This window comes from Gigantopelta aegis, chromosome 3 (genome assembly GCF_016097555.1).
Source record: "Gigantopelta aegis isolate Gae_Host chromosome 3, Gae_host_genome, whole genome shotgun sequence".
Classification (NCBI taxonomy): domain Eukaryota; kingdom Metazoa; phylum Mollusca; class Gastropoda; order Neomphalida; family Peltospiridae; genus Gigantopelta; species Gigantopelta aegis.
The window spans coordinates 35,519,648-35,541,899 of NC_054701.1; the positions used below are offsets into that span (position 1 = coordinate 35,519,648).

Consider the following 22,252-nt stretch of genomic DNA (forward strand, 5'->3'; position numbering starts at 1 on the left):
TGTTCTAACATGTTACGCGCCATTTCGTTTGCAGTAACGTGTCCAAATCTGCATGACAAAACCATTATCCACGCAGAGTTGAATCAGCATTTGGTAAACTAGTGGGTGATTCCATAATAGGCCACTTGTTGAGAGGGGTTTTGTGTACACTTTGACAGCTTCAGATTATGTATTTAGACCATACAGATGGTAAAATATCGAGGGGGTAACTTTCGGAAAGGTGGCACTAACGTAGATAATGGCATGACAAGTTATCGCATTAAAAGCTACATAGTTAAAAAAACATGTTTTTTCAAATTCGAAATTTAAACCAGGCAGTAACAAAATTAAAGACAGAGGATAGGTTGAAATTAGGAGACTATTTTATTGATACCAACCCCCTCCCCCCCCCCCCAAAAAAAAAACCCCCACAAAACCCCCACAAAAAACAAACCCAAAAAGAACCTTATTTGGAAAAATATCTTACATAGTTGAATAAAGATTCAACAAAAAGAAATTGGAAAATAATGACGAAATTATGAGCACGAATAGATAGTTTAATAGTTATAAAATTAAAGATCACAAACGTATATTATATAAACATTATACTGAAAACGCATTATATTTTATACAAGACTTAATGAAAATAGTCAGGTTATGAACTTTAACATGTTTTAGATCACATGTAATGTTAATATTTTGTTGTTGAGTATATCGCTTTAATAAAAGGTGTCAAAACATTTATATCCACCTAAAAACTGATAAAATATTTTTACTTATAATTTATTAATTTAAGAATATTTTTTAAAGATCTAAAAGGAATATAAATTATTAATAAAAATACTGCAGTCCTACTTCACAAATAAAATGCACTAAATTGGGTTACATGTTTTGTTAACAGAAGTAGAAACAATATTATAACTTTTCATTTATAGTTTTAAGATAATCATCATTATTGTGGTTTTAGTATAGAATTGTACATGAAATATAAACAACCAGAACGCCGTCATGCTATAATAATAATAATAATAATAATAATAATAATAGAAGAAGTTTGTTTGTTTTTGTCACGGGGATTCTATAATACCCGTAACTGAATAAAACACGATTGTCCAAATATCTCTCCTAACTGTATATCTATTAGATCTCTCTGTAACAGGCAGTATATAGCCGCGTTGGCTCGTCTAGGTATGATCAGAGATAAGATCTTATATAAAGTATATATTATTATAGCACGTTTAGTTCACTAGAAAACACAACAAAAACACAATACACTTTGGAATCTGTATTAACCTACGCTGACAAATGTACTGCCACAGTAGTCAATTAACAACAACAAATAATAACAACCCAGAACTGATCACTTAATTAGTTAATCTCTAGGTGTCTAGTTTACACAATATGCTAATCACTTCAACGTGTCACAACACCCACACGTGTGATAACTGAAGAACGCTTCCAGGGGAACTTAATTAATAAAGGAATTACAACACTATTCCTAACTGGTTAATTTTTAATTAACCCTTACTACTCGTTCAATAACGTGTGATAATTGAGAACGTTTCCAGGGGAACTTAATTAATAAAGGAATTACAGCTCTATTCCTAACGGGTTAATTTTTAATTAACCCTTAACTACTCATTCAGTAACCTTGTAACACAGAATTAATACTGGTACCTATCACAATAAAGACAATAACCTACAGTTTACCTAGGTCTTCTAGGATGACTGGCTAAGCTTTATATTACCAAATACTCGTATAAATATAGAACAGTAAGACTACGATTTACTTCGTCAGATGACCGAAGACACTGTCTAAATAATATTGGTATAATACAGTATTAAAATATTTAAAGTCACCTGCTCTGGGTGTGTATTAGGCGTACAGCTCGACGACCGTCGCGCAAAGGTATTACGTAACAAGTTGCCCACCTGGCTAAGTGCAATTTGGAACTGCACACGGCCTTCTAAAACAATTAATATCGCCACAGGCGAAAAGAAATTAAGAGCATGTACCGTCACACACCCCCACCTCAAAAAGGATATTTCCTCTACTCTAGGAATAGGGAAATATACTACATTAAAACAAAAAGTGCGTTAACCGACGCATCCGGGCATTTATAACACATGTAATAATAAGGTGACTACCAGTAATCACACTGAGTCTCTGAGTCCCTGGTATACAAATAAAATATATAAAAACAAAACAGAAATCAAGAATGTCAACACATTATCATAACGTTCAACTTCGGGACAGGGCATCAGCGATTACATTGGATGTGCCCTTGATATGTTCAATGGTAATTGGGCATTCTTGCAAAAGAAGACTCCACCTCAAAACTCTCTGGTTGGTGGCTTTCATTCTGTGAATGAAGGTAAGCGGATTATGATCAGTAAAGACCACCACTTGATGCACTGCCGATTTCACGTAGATCTGGAAATGCTTCAGAGCTTGTACCATGGCCAAAGCTTCCTTCTCTATAGTGGAATAGTTCACCTGGTGTTTGTCAAACTTTCTGGAGAAGAAACTTACAGGATGGTCCAGTCCATTTTCGTCTTCCTGGAACAGCACAGCTCCAGCTCCCACGTCACTGGCATCCACAGCTAGCTTGAACGGCATTCGGTAGTCTGGTGCTGCCATCACGGGAGACGAGGAGCGCATCTGCTTGAGACGGTTGAATGACTTCTCGCATTCTTCTGACCACTGGAACTTCGTTTCCTTCTTTTTCAGTGTCGCACGTTTTCCAGGTTTTCTCCGATAGGCATGCTGTCGAATCGGTGTAGCGTTGGGTTCCACGCGCACATCCTGGCTTAAGGTATTGGTAACCGTTGGAAGGTCCTGACAAATGGAAATATTGTCTTGTATCAGCGTAGTCAACCTTGCTCGTTGGGGGCTCAAGTCTGCTAGAATCTGGCCGTTGGCCAACTTGATCTCCGCAATCTTAACGTCATCACAGGAAATTGAGTGTTACTCAATTTGGACAGGTAGCACTGGAACTATCGGCAGTCTGTCAAAATAACCTTTTAGTAAATTGATGTGACAATACCTACTTTTTCTAACCCTATCAGGAGTGTTTATCACATACCCTGTCTCATTAACCCGTTTGCGCACAACATAGGGCCCGAAATACCTGTTCTGCAATGAACCCCGTTTAATGGGAAGGTACAGCAGCACCTTATCCCCTGGTTTAAATTCCCGACTCCTAGTCTTCCTATCAAACTCTGATTTTATTTTGCTTTGAGCATGGCTCAGTTGCTTCCTAGCTAGTTCGGTCGCCGGCAACCTCCTATCTCTAACTCTCTTATTCATTAATACTCTCTCAGTTAACAATGTAGTGCGAGCTGCCAACAAATTTGGATCAGCCCCCTGCTCTAGAATTAACTCTCGTCTAATACAAGGTATGTTCCCTCTATCAAACACAACTGGTTCATTTACCCTCTGCGGGAGATCAACAGGTTCCACCATATTCAATTCCTCAGTTGACTTATCTACCATTTTACTGATAACCTCATCCACTCCAAATTCATGGCTCACACACGTATCAGACAAATCACAAATATCCTCTGGGTCCCGTGCTAACCTACTGGCCATAACCCTAGTCTTTACACACGCAGGATAACTAATCTCATCAACCTCACACTCTTCTATGGGTAAAGGGCTGTCTTTAATTAACAATTGGTCACATTTCGGCTGACAACAATGACTAGTCAAATCATTACCCAACAAAACTCCTATGTTTTCAACAGGCAAGTCCTTCACAACACCCATAACGACTGGTCCCGTCACAAACTTCGAACACAAGAAAACCTTATGTAACCTGACAACCATATTTTCTCCAGTAACCGAGGTTAAAGCCAAACTACGTCCTGTATCTGAATGTTCAATACCAGCTAAACACTTTTGCGTGATCAGACTCTGACTACACCCGGTATCTCTATAGACTGATATTGCCTTAGGACTCAATTCTTGTTTCACATCACAAACCATACCAGTGGACACATACGGGTTTACTTTCTCTGCCATGGGACTAACCATTAACTCTCTCGCTAACGGAGCTGACCTCACTAACCCGACCACGTGCGCATTATCGCGTTTCCTTTTAAAACAGTCCCCGACAAGATGGTTATCCTTTTTACAGTAACTGCAATGTGGACGAAAAGTTCGTGCATTGGCTGATAATGCAGACCTATCCTTACTTTGCCCACCAGGTACATTCCTTGCCTGACTAGCTGACCAACTAGATGACTCTCCCCGATAGCTACTTTCCCGGGAAAAACCTGGCTGAAATTTCTTCTTATCACCCTGTTGTAAGGAGCTACCCTGTACTGCCTGAGCTTTGTGTATTAACACGTAATCATCTGCCACTATGCCTGCCTCCTCTATCTTTTTGACATCACGATCCTCTAAATGAATACGTAAGCTAACTGGTAATCCATTTTTAATGTCCTGTAAGATCAACAACTCCCGTAACTCGGTATATGACTCTACCTGATGAGACACCACCCATTTATCAAACATCCCTGCCTTCTTAGCCACAAACTCACTATAAGACTGACCCTGCGTTTTTCTCAACTCGCTATACCATAAACGATAATCCTCCGGTCGCATTTCATACGCCCTCAACACTGCCGCCTTAACTAGGTCGTACTGACTTGCTCGCTCATCACTCATTGAATTATAAGCTACACTAGCCTTCCCCTTAAACTTAGACACGGCTAACAATGTCCACTTAGACTTCGGCCAATTTAGCTGCTTAGCCGCCCGATCATAAAATTGGAAGAACATATCTTCCTCCTGGTCATCAAATACAGGCACTGATCTATAAGCCTCCGACATGTTAAAACCATTTCCTGCCTCACGTCTAACTTCTTCAGTATTCAACTTTAACTCATGTTCCACTTTTAATTTTTCTAACTGGAATTCTCTATCCCTCTCTTCTCTTTCTCTCTCTCTCTCTCTCTCTCTCTCTCTCTCTCTCTCTCTCTCTCTCTCTCTCTCTCTCTCTCTCTCTCTCTCTCTCTCTCTCTCTCTCTCTTTCTCTATCTCTATGTCTATCTCTCTTCTCTTTCTCTCTCTCTCTCTCTATCCCTCTCTCTCTCTCTTCTCTATCCCTACCTCTATCTTCTCTCTCCCTCTCTTCTCTCTCCCTCTCTTCTCTCTCTCTCTCTCTCTCTCTCTCTCTCTCTCTCTCTCTCTCTCTCTCTCTCTCTCTCTCTCTCTCTCTCTCTCTATCTTCTTTTTCTCTATCTCTATCTTCTTTTTCTCTTTCTCTATCTTCTTTTTCTCTCTCTCTCTCTCTATCTCGCTATCTCTCTCTTCTCTCTCTCTCTCTATCTAACGCACGTTCTTCTCTTTCGTACTCAAGCTTTTTAAAAGCTAATTGTTGTTCCACACTTAACTCATTTATCTCTATGCCTGGAACAATCTCACTGTCTTCCATAACAGGCCTATCACCAAAAACTTCCTGGATAATAATTGTCTTTATATCACCTAAGGTTTTAGCTGATGTTAAATCAATTTAAACTTGTAACACAGAATTAATACTAGTACCTATCACAATAAAGACAATAACCTACAGTTTACCTAGGTCTTCTAGGATGACTGGCTAAGCTTTATATTACCAAATACTCGTATAAATACAGAACAGTAAGACTACGATTTACTTCGTCAGATGACCGAAGACACTGTCTAAATAATATTGGTATAATACAGTATTAAAATATTTAAAGTCACATCAATCACATCAAGGTCATACAACAGAGCAGAAATAATATATTTACCAAAGTCCAAACGGACTAACGTTCCCTGAGGGCCGTCCTTTTTGCTTCTCTCTCATAACTCTAAAACACTAGCTATTTATTATAAATCGAATATCGCCTGGGGGTACATCGCGGCACCGAATCTTATCATGTGAGTTTCCACCACGACCAGAGTCGGTATCTTTTTCTCTGATCGTCAGACTGGCTGACGCCGATCGTCGCCAAATCACGGTTGTAAAACCGCACTCGCGGAGGTATTACGTAACTACTCGCGACATGGCCTCCGCACCTGCTCTGGGTGTGTATTAGGCGTACAGCTCGACGACCGTCGCGCAAAGGTATTACGTAACAAGTTGCCCACCTGGATAAGTGCAATTTGGAACTGCACACGGCCTTCTAAAACAATTAATATCGCCACAGGCGAAAAGAAATTAAGAGCATGTACCGTCACAGTTTTGTTTAACGATATCACTAAATCACATTGATTTATTGATCATCGGCTATTGGATGTCAAACATTTGGTAATTTTGACATATAGTCTTAGACAAGAAACCCGCTTTATTTTGTTTTCATTAGTAGCAAGGGATCTTTTATATGCACCATCACACATACATGATAGTGCATACCACGGCCTTTGATATGACAGTCATGGTTCACTGGCTGGAACGAGAAATAGCCCAATGGGCCAACCAACGGAGATCGATCCCAAACCGACCGCGCATCAAGCGAGCGCTTTACCGGTTTGCTACGTCTCGAACCTAATAATAATAACAGCAGCAACAACAACAACAACAACAATAATAATAATGTCTTCTACATAACATGTTAATGAAAATAGAGGATACAACTGGTTCAGTTACAATGGAGACCAACAGCATTCCCGGAATTCATAAATAGTTCACATTTTAAAATATCTCAAGACATTATACAGATGTATGAAGATAACCGGTACAAAATGATTTAATTTATTTAAGATCAATATGCAACTGACATTTTTGAATGATCAACTGTGCAAGGAAAACATTTTCTAATTAATAACAATAATTATTATAAGTGAATACTCGTTTCTTTTTTAAATGCTATTTTTATTAAGACTTATTTGCCCAATTACGTGAGTGCGTGTGTATGTGTGTGTGTGTGTGTGTGTGTGTGTGTGTGTGTGTGTGTGTGAGAGAGAGAGAGAGAGAGAGAGAGAGAGAGAGAGAGAGAGAGAGAGAGAGAGAGAGAGAGAGAGAGAGAGAGAGAGAGAGAGAATTAATACCTACTTGTATGTAATGTACACATTTGATGAGAAAATGTTTTCGTACATAAACGTTTATATACCGTGTATGTAGGTGTATGTATGGAAAGGTTTGCCTGGATGAGTAGTAAATGGATGTTAAATACTATACGTCGTAATTTTGTAAATAATGTGTCCAGGGCCTAACCGTGGCATTACTAAATTGTTGTAAATTGTTGAACCGGCCTCGGTGGCGTCGTGGCAGGCCATCGGTCTACAGGCTGGTAGGTAAAGGGGTCGGATCCCAGTCGAGGCATGGGATTTTTATTCGAGATACCGACTCCAAACCCTGAGTGAGTGCTCCGCAAGGCTCAATGGGTAGGTGTAAACCACTTGCACCGACCAGTGATCCATAACTGGTTCAACAAAGGCCATGGTTTGTGCTATCCTGCCTGTGGGAAGCGCAAATAAAAGATCCCTTGCTGCCTGTCGTAAAAAGAGTAGCCTATGTGGGGACAGCGGGTTTCCTCTAAAAACAGTGTCAGAATGACCATATGTTTGACGTCCAATAACCGATGATAAGATAAAAAATCAATGTGCTCTAGCGGCGTCGTTAAATAAAACAAACTTTACTTTTACTAAATTGTTAATAAAAAAAAAACCCATTGTATTGGAGTAAACACCTTAATGGTATGATCTGTGATATCTTGCTGGAGTTGCTTGGGTGGGGATTGACATCTGTCGTGACATGGTGTTGGCCTGGATTTTAGGTAGTACCGGTAAGCTGAATAATAAATGTCCTGGGACGTAGAAGGGTCTAATTGATTTGCATGTTCTTCACTGCTGTATGAGCCGTGTTTTATTTAATAACGAAATGAGGAAGTGTACTCCCATAGGATTAGTAGTTACAGTTGTTTTTTGTTTGTGTGTCTGTTCGTTTGTATGTGCGTGTTGTATTTATTATTATTATTATTATTTCATTTAAATTGCTATACTATTTTATTTTTTACAGCTAATTCTGTGTAGCTTAACAAAACAATTCCTTTTTTAATGCAACATGTGGGTGTTTTACAGCTCAATTATCATATAATGTTTTGTAGCTGTCATGTAACACGTTCCAACAACCGCTGTATATAGAAGCAACCATACTCAATATTACGAGAAGGCTGAATACATGACATGAATATCATGGAAAATCTACTGTGTCATTGGGTCATTGATCACTGGGTAGTGTATTTTCTGTGAATATATAGCTACTACGTTCATTTGGTGATGGTCGATCATTTGCAGGTATATCCAAAGCATGCTAGTATACCAGTAATTGCCATGTTATGGCGAGAAATGTTAACGTCTCACTATTACACAGTTTGCGACATGCATTATTTTGATCGACAATATGCAGTGATAAAGTATACATCAATTAGGTCCATCAGTTATATAGAGACAGAAAGTGGAAATAATAAAAACAAGGTTGGCATTGTGAACTACTGGTTGGTGTAAAAGTGGTTGTCGTTTTGGATTAAAATGATGTAGCAATGCCTTAATTAGTTGGGAATGGTTCAATATGAATTCCTGGTGAATGTTGACAAAAAAAGCATAGTTACGTTTGGTGCCTTCGGATGGTACAACTTGGTCAAATTTGGGGTCTCCACTCATGGACTAATTAAGTTATTTATATTATTATTTTACTTATTATAAATACCCATCATGTAACCAGCCACATGAATTCGTAGTATTAATATCTGTACTGTGATACAGTATCGGTTCGCCTTAACTTTTGACTGCACACACTGACAAACATGTAATGGGGCAATTAACTAGTACCGGGAAGTAGATAGTCATAATTGATAAATACCAAGTTGTCCGACTACGTAGAAAGAAAGAAATGTGTTATTTAACGACGCGCTCAACACATTTTATTTACGGTTATATGACGTCAGACATATGGTTACGGAAAACACAGATATTGAGAGAGGAAACCCGCTGTCGCCACTTCATGGCTACTCTTTTCGATTAGCAGCAAGGGATATTTTATATGCATCATCCCACAGACAGTATAGTACATACCACGGCCTTTGTTACACCAGTTGTGGAGCACTATCTGGAACGAGAGATAGCCCAATGGGTCCACCGACGGGGATTGATCCTAGACAGCGAACGCTTTACCACTCGTCTACGCCTCCCCCCCCCCCCCCGCGTCCGACATATATGTGCACCTGAGGTGGGTAGTGTTAAGAAATGAACGGAGATTTACAGCGCTTGATTCTTTTATCTCTCCCCCTAGCATTTTTAAACTTGGTATGATCCTAACCTTGTATCCAAATAAGGGCATAAGAACAGCCAAAGTGTCAATGTTCTCAAATTTATGTCCGCATTCTTTGATCACTTGGTTTCAAGTAAACACTGTTGTGTAAGAGTCAAATACGTAAACGGAATTGATTGGTTAGCAGGTTAGGAATAAAGACTAGGCATATTAAAACATTTTTTCATTAATTGCAATCTTTGGCAGAGAAGAAGGTCCTATAATTCCTCAGTTTAAGAGAGAGATGGCAACAAGTCCAGAAAAACAGGTACGTCTTCTAATTATACGAAAACAGTTTGTTTTGTTTAACGACACCACTGCCGTGGTATTAAAAAGGAAAATCTTCTGGAATACTTATATAGACGCGATATGTTCAAATTTTAATAAGATTAGAAAAACAGTCTTCATTTGATTATTTGACTTCATGAATGCTTATTGTAAAACGCCAAGGTGTGTAATATATGGGGTTTTTTAAAGATAAAACACATGTTACGCGCCATTTCGTTTGCAGTAACGTGTCCAAATCTGCATGACAAAACCATTATCCATGCAGAGTTGAATTAGCATTTGGTAAACTAGTGGGCGATTTCATAATAGGCCACTCGTTGAGAGGAGTTTTGTGTACACTTTGACAGCTTCAGATTATGTATTTAGACCATACAGATGGTAAAATGTCGAGGTTAAACTTTCTGAAAGGTGACACTAACGTAGATAATGGCACGACAAGTTATTGCATTAAAAGCGACATGGTTAAAAAAACATGTTTCTTCAAATTCGAAATTTAAACCAGGCAGTAACAAGATTAAAGACAGAGGATAGGTTGAAATTAGGAGACTATTTTATTGATACCAACCCCCTCTCTCTCCCCACCCCCCCCCCAAAAACAACAACCACGAAACCCCCACAGAATCCCCCCCCCCAAAAAGAACCTTATTTGGAAAAATGTATTACATAGTTGGATAAAGATTCAACAAAAAGAAACTGGAAAAATAATGACGAAATTATGATCACCAATATTTAGTTTAATAGTTATAAAATTAAAGATCACAAACGTATATTATATACACATTATATTAAAAACGCATTATGTTTTATACAAGACTTAATGAAAATAGACAGGTTATGAACTTTAACATGTTTTGATCACATGTAATGTTAATATTTTGTGTATATTTTGTGTATATCGCTTTAATAAAAGGTATCAAAACATTTATATGCAACCTAAAAACTGATAAAATATTTTTACTTATAATTTAATAATTTAAGAATATGTTTTAAAGATCGAAAAGGAATATAAATTATTAATAAAAATACTGCAGTCCTACTTCACAAATAAAATGCACTAAATTGGGTTACATGTTTTGTTAACAGAAGTAGAAACAATATTATAACTTTTCATTTATAGTTTTAAGATAATCATCATTATTGTGGTTTTAGTATAGAATTGTACACAAAATATTAACAACCAAGTCGTTTTTATATAAAATAAAATATATTGATTCAGACAGTAGTAATTTTTACCATGTTTAAGCCAGAAACATTAAAGAAATTTGTTACAAGTGTTACTGAAGTCTAAAAAATTGTCCAACAGTGAACAGTCCAAAAGATAACATTTGGAATTGCAGATAATGGAAATCCCCAAAACGTTTGATTAAATATTGAAGCCCTTCAAAATATATTAAAAACCAAATTGAAAAAGACATTTTTTAAAGTAAAACGTATCTGTTTAAATAATTTGATGGGGTCCATGGCAAAGCTTTTGTTTTTGAAGCAAATGATTATGGAAATCGTTTCTTTTTTTATTAGCTAGTTTTATTAAGACTTATTTGTGTATGTGTGTGTACACATGTATATGTCAGAATAGTTGCTACGTACATGTATGTACTATACTCTGTCAACATACGGTCTCCTAGCCCGTAAACCAGCTTCTCAAAGTCGGTTCCGAATGGTTTGTGCAGACACCCTTCTCAAACCAGGTATGCGTCCAGCAGTATTCGTTGCTGTGCGAGTTCGGTGACGCAAGTGCAGAACCCAGATGTAGCGATCTTGTGCTGCAGTTGTTATGCGAGGTCTTCCACTTCTGGGCCGGTCTTCAGCTGATTAAAACTGCTGGTACCTGTCCCAGAGACGTGAAATGGTGCTCTGATGGATGTTCATGTGGCGTGCGACCGCTGACTGCGATTCACCTAACTGGATGTGGCCTATTGCAATGTTTCGATTCGGCAGGCTTAGTCTTGGCATCTTGTAACTCGTCTACGTCGAAATGGAAACGAGGCATCATTGCGAGCATTGCAGCTTTAAATACCCATCACTACCCCAATCTTTTCCCCGAGTTTCACGTGCATTCGCCAAAATCTGACCATTTCACGCCGATTTCCTGCAATTATTGCACAACGTGCCACAACGTGCGTTAAATTTGTTTTAGGGTGCATTTGGGCATACTGTCCCATTCCAGGAACATTAACAAACATGGTCATTCAGCAAGACTGTACAACAAGAACGATATTTTGTAAAATCAAACACATTTCTTCTTTCCCTATCACCTATGCGTTTCTTTTTTGACAGAGTATAGTAGCACGCTCACCTGTGGATCCATTGTTTAACGAAACCACTAGAGCACATTGATTAATCAATCATCGGCTATTGGATGTAAAACATTTGGTAATTCTGACTTGTAGTCATTAGAGGAAACCCTCTACATCTTTCCAAATGCAGCAAGGGATCTTTTATATGTACTTTCCCACAGACAGGATAGCACATACCACGGCCTTTGATATACCAGTCGTTGTGTACTGGCTGGAACGAGATATAACCCAATGGGCCCACCGACGGGGATCGATCCCACACCGACCGCGCATCAAGCGAGCGCTTTATCACTGGGCTACATCCCGCCCACATTTTTTTAAAGGCGCATAGTCGTCTAAAACATCAAAGACTGAATTTACGAAGGTTGTGTTTCTTAACGCAGGTTTTAAGCATTGTAAATTATGTATTACAGGCATGCAGCATGAAAACACTCAATGCACATCCCCGACCCCTTTTCGAACTGCCCGACCCCTTTTCGGACTCCTTTTGGGCAGTTTCATGAGATGGATCCAACCCACGCAATGTCAGAAAGTCTCGCCACGTGCATGGGAAAATAAAGAAAATCCCACGCGATGTCCTGTAGCTCTTTATAAAAAAAATACAAATCATTGCGTCCCAAAGGTTACTGCAATTCTGACCATCCTTTTTATCGTGCCACGAACAAAAAAAAACAAAAAACAAAAAAACCTGGGGAGTTATGAACTGTGGTTCAAAAGGCAGCCGGTCGGTAAAAATAAGCTTGGTGGTTTAATGAAATCCATGGCACAATCAGCTGGTACGTCCGTCCGTCACACTAAACAATTTCATGAATATGTCGAAAATTTTTTTAGAGAGGAAACCCGCTATATTTGTTTTTCATTAGTAGCAAGGTGGCTTGTATATGCATCATCCCACGAATAGGATAGCACATACCACGATCTTTGTTACACCAGTTGTGCTGTACTGGATTAGCGAGAAATAGCCCAGTGGGCCCACTGATGGGGATCGATCCTAGATCGAGCGCTTTACCACTGAGGTACGTCCTGCCCTTTTTTATTTAGGGAAAAACTACCTGCTCATCTACAGATATAATTTGAACAGTTTGGCTTGTAAATGCAAGTCAAATTCGTAGGCGATTATACGCTCAGAAATATCTTTAGTACTATTTCAAACAAGAAACAATGTTCTAGACGGAAACACCTTTAGTACTATTTCAAGCGAGAAACAAAGTTCTAGAAAAAATACTTTTAATACTGTTTCAAGAAACAAACAAAGTGCTAGGTAAAAACACCTTTAGTACATATTTCAAGCGAGAAACAAAGTTCTAGACAAAAACACCTTTAGTACTGTTTCAAGTAAGAAACAAAGTTCTAGACAAAAACACCGCTAGTACATATTTCAAGCGAGAAACAAAGTTCTAGACAAAAACACCTTTAGTACTGTTTCAAGTAAGAAACAAAGTTCTAGACAAAAACACCTTTAGTACTGTTTCAAGTAAGAAACAAAGTTCTAGACAAAAACACCTTTAGTACTGTTTCAAGTAAGAAACAAAGTTCTAGACAGAAACACCTTTAGTACTGTTTCAAGTAAGAAACAAAGTTCTAAATAAAAACACCAAACAATATTAAACATCAAAGAGCCACAGTTCTATAAATGAATTGAGATCTCGTTAAATACATAGTTTTTACTGATTAATTTCGATAATGTAAAAATGCAAACGAATAATCAGATTTTGTAATTGTACAATATCGAATTCTTGTATCCGAACCATGCGGTTAACAAGTTTGCGTGATATTCTTCAAAAGCAATACTGCCTTTCAGCATACTTACATTTTACTCACGTAAAAGACAAATGCACACACAAGTTCTTGTTGTTAACAACACCACTAAAGAATATTGATTAATTAATCATCGTCTATTGAATGTCCAAGAAATGTGATAATTCGAACGCATATTCATCAAAGAAAACCCGCTACAATTTTTCATTAGCAACAATATATCTTTTACATGTACCTTTCAACAGACAGGACATCACATACCACAACATTTTATATACCAATTTATATACAACCCAAACGACTACCCGCTGATCAAAATCCTGCTACTCAGAAAGTCAATTACTTGTTTTAATTATAATCTCCTTTGCCAATATTTCTCATGAAAAGTTAATTCAGGTTGTCTAAGCTATGAACATAACAAGCATACTAACAAACAAACAAATATTATTGATCAAATAAATGAACAAACACATTGTTGATATTAACCAGATTAAAATGTCTCTCTATTTGTATTGTGTTGCATCTTTCAGTACATGTTGGATGGCAACAGCCTGACAACGGAGAAGTTGGTGAAACTTGGAAAGGGAGAATATCTCATCAAGGTAGGTAGCATAATTCGGAGTAGTTTAATAGATAATAGCATTTTAGTGGATAATAGAACCATCTACTCTATATATATATATATATATATATATATATATATATATATATATATATATATATATATATATACTCTTCAAAAAAAGAAACGCAAAAGGGTACAAATGGGTTATAACTCCGATTTTATGTTTTCTACCGGTTCATGCTTTGTGAATATAAGGTCATTGCATATCCCAAACACATTCCCACGGTTACATTCGATAAAACGCAGCTACTGTACAATAAAGTTCCAAAATGTGAATATTCGCAAAAACGCAGCCACGTGCAAACTATGTCACCACTGCACGTGCGTTGTCTGCACGTGCAACATGAACACCGACAGTATAAAAGTGCAGGGTGTTCGCTTGCCTGGCCTCTGTATCTGGCCGACAGTTGACAATCCAGGACATGCCACGTCTCAGTGAACCGCAGAGAAACAATGCCATCGGCCGACTAGACGCAGGCGAATCCAGAACGGCCGTTGCCAGGGCATTCCATGTGTCCCCAAGCACCATCTCCAGACTGTGGGACCGTTACCAGCAACATGGATCAACACGTGACCTCCCTAGATCCGGTCGACCACGGGTCACTACCCCCGGGCAGGACCGCTACATCCGGGTACGCCACCTTCGGAAACGATTGACTACTGCCACCTCCACAGCCGCAGCAATACCAGGTTTGCGCAGGATATCCGACCAGACCGTACGGAACCGCCTACGTGAGGTAGGAATTCGTGCCAGACGTCCAGTTCGAGGTGTCATCTTAACACCACAACACCGTCGACTCCGACTGCAGTGGTGCCAGATTCATCGACAATGGCCTCAACTGCGATGGAGACAGGTGTGGTTCAGTGACGAGTCCCGATTTCTGCTCCGACGTCATGATGGAAGATGTTGCGTGTATAGGCGTCGTGGTGAACGTTATGCGGCAAACTGCGTGCAGGAAGTGGACAGATTCGGCGGGGGTAGTGTCATGGTGTGGGCAGCCATCTCACACACTGGCAGAACTGACCTGGTCCACGTGCAGGGCAACCTGAATGCACAGGGCTACATTGACCAGATCCTCCGGACCACACATCGTTCCAGTTATGGCCAACGCCAACGCAGTGTTCCAACATGACAACGCCAGGCCTCACACAGCACGTCTCACAACGGCTTTCCTACAGAACAACAACATTAATGTCCTTCCTTGGCCATCGATATCACCGGATTTGAACCCAATTGAGCATCTATGGGACGAGTTGGACCGACGCCTCCGACAGCGACAACCACAGCCCCAGACCCTGCCCGAGCTGGCAGCAGCCTTGCAGGCCGAGTGGGCCACCATCCCCCGGGACGTCATCCGTACTCTGGTTGCTTCAATGGGCAGGCGGTGATAGGCAGTTGTCAACACACGCGGAGGCCACACCCGGTATTGACTCCAGATGACCTTGACCTTGGTGGTGTGTCCTATCACTTACTCACAATGGACTAGAGTGAATTGTGAACAATCCTGCAACATTTGGTAATTATCGGACTCACCATTCAATAAATTAATCAATTCTCCAAATGTTACGACAATGTGGTTTTTGCGTTTCTTCTTTTGAAGAGTATATATTTTTTTTTTTTTTTTTTTTTTTTTTTTTTTTTAAATTCATAACTATACAGTAATACAATATTATAAAAAAAAGTTATTTGTTTTTGTTTACAGAAACATAGCCAAAAGCAGAAAATTAAATATATAAATGTCTTTTTGTATATAATAATCACTAATACTAGCCGTGGCAATAACATTGTTAAAACGCCTATGCTTGAAATTAACAAGGATCAAACGGAAATCAATACTTAATTACACATCTCAAAGTATTATACAACTATTCGGATTACGAATTCAGACAACCCCATATTTGAAGAACAGAACTTTATTTCTTTCAGATCACCAAACGGTGATACATTGAGGTGGTTTACAAACATATATATTGACAGCTGCAGTGTACTATTCACAATTTATGTTATATAATAATTAATTATGGTATATAATAATAGTTATAATACATAAATGGGTATAATTAATATATAAGAATAATTTTAAAGACAGCAGTGTACTCTAGTCGTGATGCATGTGATATAATAATACACTGGATATAATTGTAACATATACATGTTTTTAAAAACGGTGTTAATAGCATTGAGGAACATATATAATTGCTTTGTGGTTGATAACTTTGTAGAATTAAATAGCTGATAAAATTTGAAAGTATTAGGTCTGTTGTAGTAGTATTTGTTTAGATATGTTGATCTTTCATTTGTAAAATAAGGACACTGACATAAATAATAATATTCATCACCTAAAGCAATGTTACAAAGAGGACATATTCTGTCTTGTCTTTCAATGTTTTGCCATATATATATATATATATATATATATATATATATATATATATATATATATATATATATATATATATATATATATATATATCTATATATATACATGGGCGTATGGGGACTCTTTGATTTAGGGGGGCTGGAGGGGTTGATTTGCCCGAAAGTTTAAAATTTGCCCGAATTTCCCCCACTGTTTTCCCACTGTTTTGCCCGAATTATATATATATATACTGAACAAAAAAAGAAACTTCCGATTTGTACATATAGTATTTGTTGTGTTAAAGAATTCATTGTGTAATGAAATTATATAGGTAGTATTAGCCTTGAGCTGTATTATCACGATTCATGAATTTTATCGATTATTTTTGCACTGTTAATCGTCGACAACGTGAAATTCAATTTGCACGTGCATGCATGGTTCGACATGTCCCGCGTAGTATTCGGTCAATTTGTTTTACTTGTCTTACTGACATTGTTGTCAAGTGAACGAAAACGCTTCAAAATTTGTAAAAAAAATTAACTTTTTTTACATTGTAGCATTTTTAGTATGCCAAGAATACCCAATAGTTTACGCGAACGGGCGATTGGCATGCGAGATGCTGGCATGTCGACAGAAGACGTTGAAAGGTATGTTGGGAGTTCTAGTCGAGCGATACGAAATCTTCGCGTAAGATTTCGAACGACAGGAAGCACCAACGACTTGCCACGTCGTGGACATCCGTGTGTTACAACGCGTGGTCAAGACCGCTATATCATGAACACGCATTTGCGCAATCGATTCTAAACTGCCACTGCTACTGCTGCTAACACACCTGGGCTTCATAATAACCGAATTAGTGGGCAAACTGTTCGTAATCGTCTGCGGCAGAACCGTTTACATGCACGACGTCCTTACGTCGGATGCGTTTTAACGCAACGTCATCGTCTAAATCGTCTTAATTGGGCACGTGTACACACTCGTTGTATACGGCGACGCTGGAATACCGTTCTTTTTTCGGATGAATCCAGATTTTCTTTACAACGTGGTGATGGCAGGGTGCGCGTCTACCGTAGGAGAAATGAACGCTATGCTGACTGTTGTGTTCTTGAACGAGATCGTTTCGGGGGTGGGGGTTGTGTCATGGTCTGAGCAGCCACTGTCCATGGTTATCGTTCACCACTAGTCGTCATTGATGGCAATTTAAATGCTCAACGTTACCGCGATGACATTCTCGCTCATCACGTCATTCCTCTGTTCCATAACAACGCCAACATCTCGATTTTTCAGCATGACAATGCCACCTCTCATACAGCTAGAGACACTCTAAATTTTCTTAGGACAAATAACATTGATTTCATTGATGACTGGCCCGCTAAAAGGCCTGATCTCAACCCCATCGAGCATGTCTGGGATAGTCTGGACAGACGATTGAGGCGTCGTCTAAACCCACCCGCTAACGTCAACGAACTTCGTCAAGCGCTCATTCAGGAATGGAACAATATTCCACAGGCAGAAATCAACAATTGCGCCTGCGATGCACTGCAGTGGTCAATTCAAGAAGTGGTCATACCCGTTATTAAGTGGGTGGGGTTTTTTTTTTAACCCCTACCACACTTGGTCAAAATTTCTCCCAGTTTATGTTAACCTATGGCCATGATTTTTGCACCAAACGATGCATCATGGAACACTCTTTAAACGCATATATAACAATTATTCCCCCGGTTTGTTTTCATCAAGTTATGTTCAAGCAAAGTTAGCGGAAGTTTCTTATTTTGTTCAGTACACACACACACACACACATACACACACCTACACACAAACCTATAAAGAACTGTTGTAGTTAAATAAATGTGCCGTATTTACGTTATTGCTATGGACGTCATTGTTGCAGATAAGGAAGGAACTAACCCGACGGTTTCTAAACTTTGTATTCCTCACCTCCAAAAAGCTATACAGGTCCATGTTGTTTAAAGCCATCTACTAATCTTCACTGTGGTTGCTAAAGAATGAGTAATCAATCTTCTTTGAAATACGATTTTTAGTTTTAATTCACCATATCCAAAATCATATAAAGAAAGCTTTTGCTGATGAATTGTACAGTATAGTTGTGATGGTGCTTATGACACCATATTGGCGTATATGGAAGTCGTTATCGGACATAGCAAATAATTATTATTGTAAATAGCAAATATTGATAGACTAACATCAGGAGAAATACACACATTTGTTTGCCACAAATTGTATTTCCATTCAATCATTTTAACTTGATTTTTCAATTGAAGTTTAAGCAAGCATTCCAAGACACAGGTGCGGGACGTAGCGCTCGCTTGATACACGGTCTGCCTGGGATCGATCCCCATTGGTGAGCCCATTTGGCTATTTCTCGCTCCAGCCAGTGCACCGCGACTGGTATATCAAAAGGCCGTGGTATGTACTATCCTGTCTGTGGGATGGTGCATAAAAATGACTATTGGACTATTTCTCCTTCCAGCTAGTGCTCCACAAATGGCGAAACAAAGGCCGTGGTATGTAACGATCATGTTTGCGGGGTAATGTATATATGCAATATTCCTTGCTGATAATTAATCGAAAGGAATAGCCCATGGATTGGCAGCAGTGGGTTTCCTCTCTTATTATCTCTCTGTGGTCCGATGCTATGTAACCGTAATTGTAATGTGTGCGTCGGTAAATAAAACACTTCTTTCTTTCATTCAAGCATTCATTCATTCATTCTTTCTTTCTTTCTATTGAGTACTACCAGCATACAACTTGGCCAATACACCACTGAAAGCGGTAAATTATTTTTCAGCTGCTAACTAATTATAATTTTAAATTGGAAACACATTTGGGTAGATGTTTTGCTTAATTATTTTATATATTAACCAAACAATTATTAAGAACAACATAATTATAATTAATGATCAGTTATTATTATGGTGAAAAACCGATCAGTAAAATATTGTAATATGTTATTATATTAAATGCGAGTTTTCATATTGGTCTGTTGACTGTGGTATTGACCCAAGGCTAGCTATATTGGCCTGAGTCAACTCCGAAGGTCATTACAGCCAGGCAAGGGCCAATACAACTGTCCAAGAACTATAGTATACCTAGGCCAGTGTGTGTAAACGCCCATTTTTATAAATCAACTTCTATTGGCACGGTGATGATGACATTGTTATGTCTTAACAATTATGAATTAGCGTTAGGTCATTTCAAGTTCAAGTTCTTTATTGCTTTAAGTTATACAACTTATAAGCTTTGTAATAAAAATAGCAAACAATATCTAATAATGGTGGGGGTGCTATAGCACTATCTAAAACACATTCATGCATAAAAAATCAATACATATCGAAAATAAAACCTACATATATGCATGATAAATAATTACGTGGGTAATAATATGGAAGATATTAAATATAAACACATCAGTGCGTAAAGAAACTAAAGACACACATACAACATAAATCTTATAAAAAAAGGTAAAATAAAATTTTAAAAACTAACAATAATAAAATCATAATAAATAAATAAATAAATAAATAAATAAAAACTAATCTAAAATAAAACAAAATATAATAAAATAATAATAAAAATTAATAATGAGAGAGAACAAAAAAAAAATATACATGTGTATGTATATATATTGTAACGACAATGGCCATACATTCATAGCAACTCTCATTAGAGAAATAATATAAGTTGTAGAAGCATCACGAGGGGTATATGGCTTTTTATGTAGCCTACCCTTTGTGTGTTCTTTTACCTCGAGCCGAAGGCGAGGGGGTAAAAGAGCACATAGAGGGTACATCAAAAGCCATATACCCCGAGGGATGCTTCTACAACGAATTTATCTTGCCGACATGTTAAACCATATAAAATTATAGCCAAATAATCAAAATAACGCCAGACAATAATTGTTAACAATTTATTACCGAAACCGTACCACGCGGACGCGAACGAAACCACTTGCCAGTGACGAAAAATAGTTCCATCGATAAACGAGTTTTTAACTTCAAATGTTTGTAATACGAAATTGTCTGAAACAGATATTAATAATAAAAAATAAAAACAACTTCTCCTTTTTTCATCAGAAATGTATGTAGTAAAAAAAGAAAAATATTTTAACCCCCCCCCCAAAAAAACCCCAACTGTTGCTAATCGCGCATTAATACAATAACACCACGACCGTAGGTTGCCGAGTTCAACATTGCAGCTTTTAAAAGTATTGAAATAGAGTATTTTATAGTAAAAATAAAATTAATTATGTATACTTGATTGATTATCAATGCTATTTATAATCTGATTATAATCTTTAGCATTAACTGAGGTGGCTGGAAACTGTTGGAAATTACAGACGGGGTATAAGAGAATTTGGCTCCGCCCACAGGGGTATAAGGGATTTGTCCAACGGCAAACAACCAATGAGATTAAAGAATTTTACATGAAGGCGAGATAATAATTCATTTTGTCAGGATGGATCATGAGTGATTTGAAAGGCAAATGAGTAACCAAACAAGATATTTCAATCTTGGTGCATTCTCAACAATTTTTCTTATTCTGTATAACTAATTCTAATTTCTACATTATCACTAATTAATAACACTGAGTTACTTCAAACTATACTACTGAAGCTGTTTCCCCAATATGCAAATTTGCATGCTATTTTTATACCAAACGTGTACTTTATCCCTTTCTTTATACTTCTTTCTTTTCTAAATAATCATTTCTGTCATTAAAGATTTGAACAACAAATGTTCATTAGTATTTAATGTCAATCTTCTAAACTGCATTCTATAATTTCAAATGCTTGTTTTGGTATACAACAACTGTTATTTACTTTACGTGTCGAATTTAGTCCTATAAATAGAACTGTCAAACGGTAAGAACTCCGTTATTACTGATCAAGACATGTAATCTAACCAAAAATTACTTTTAAATAATCTTATAGAAATGAGTGAAGGCGTTATAATCCGTTTTGTAACTTTGCTAAAATAATTGTTTAGTTTGTAAACATAGAAATACACCCACGTACCCGTGGTAAACTTTTGTGGCTTCACTGACCGGCGCTGTCAAACAACCGCTTATATATGCAAACGACCCCAGCACAGCTGAATAATCAGCTCTGGCTGGAAATTCCAGCAATGCAGGTGACCTGGCCCAGCCTTGCTAGGCTATTGCGCATGCGTGTCTATAGTTGTTGCCGTAAAACGACCTAATTACTAAATAATTAATCAGTAGAAATAGGTAATTAATTAGGTTTTACTTCTATTAAATATCAACTTAACTTAATTACATTGCATAACTAAATGCTAATACTTTATCGGTAACATCATATGTAAATAACTATATTAAACGACAATAACCGAATCATCGCTAATGATGGCCGTTCAGACATATGTCTTCCCACAATTTATTCATCTTCACCACGGACAATACGATGTGGAATACTCTGTTCCTCTGTTGGCAAACAATTACAAACATGTCTTTTCAGGTAACTGTCCTTTGAATAATAACTGTCACGCGTGAATATCACAACAAATGTTCAAAGTTATAAAGTTTCCTTTTCACCTCATGACGAAATCGCACCGTGTGTAAACTGACCCATAAGTTAACATTCACTAATAGCATCATACATACAGCTAAATAAACAAATTACCTAAT

The 22,252-nt window shown here is 37.8% G+C and overlaps 1 protein-coding gene across 2 annotated transcripts in view; it reads left to right on the forward strand.

The window, feature by feature from the left end:
- Window positions 1–22,252, forward strand: part of LOC121367953 (histidine ammonia-lyase-like) — a 35,088-nt gene that overhangs the window by 7,292 nt on the left and 5,544 nt on the right. Inside the window, exons 1-2 of one of the 2 annotated variants that reach the window (XM_041492422.1) lie at window positions 9,434–9,528; window positions 14,134–14,205. In XM_041492422.1, the coding sequence (XP_041348356.1) occupies window positions 9,505–9,528; window positions 14,134–14,205 (96 nt within the window). In that variant the 5' untranslated portion in view covers window positions 9,434–9,504. Of the gene's footprint in view, window positions 1–9,433; window positions 9,529–14,133; window positions 14,206–22,252 lie in introns of those variants that run through there. The other variant, XR_005957457.1, reaches the window with a different exon arrangement.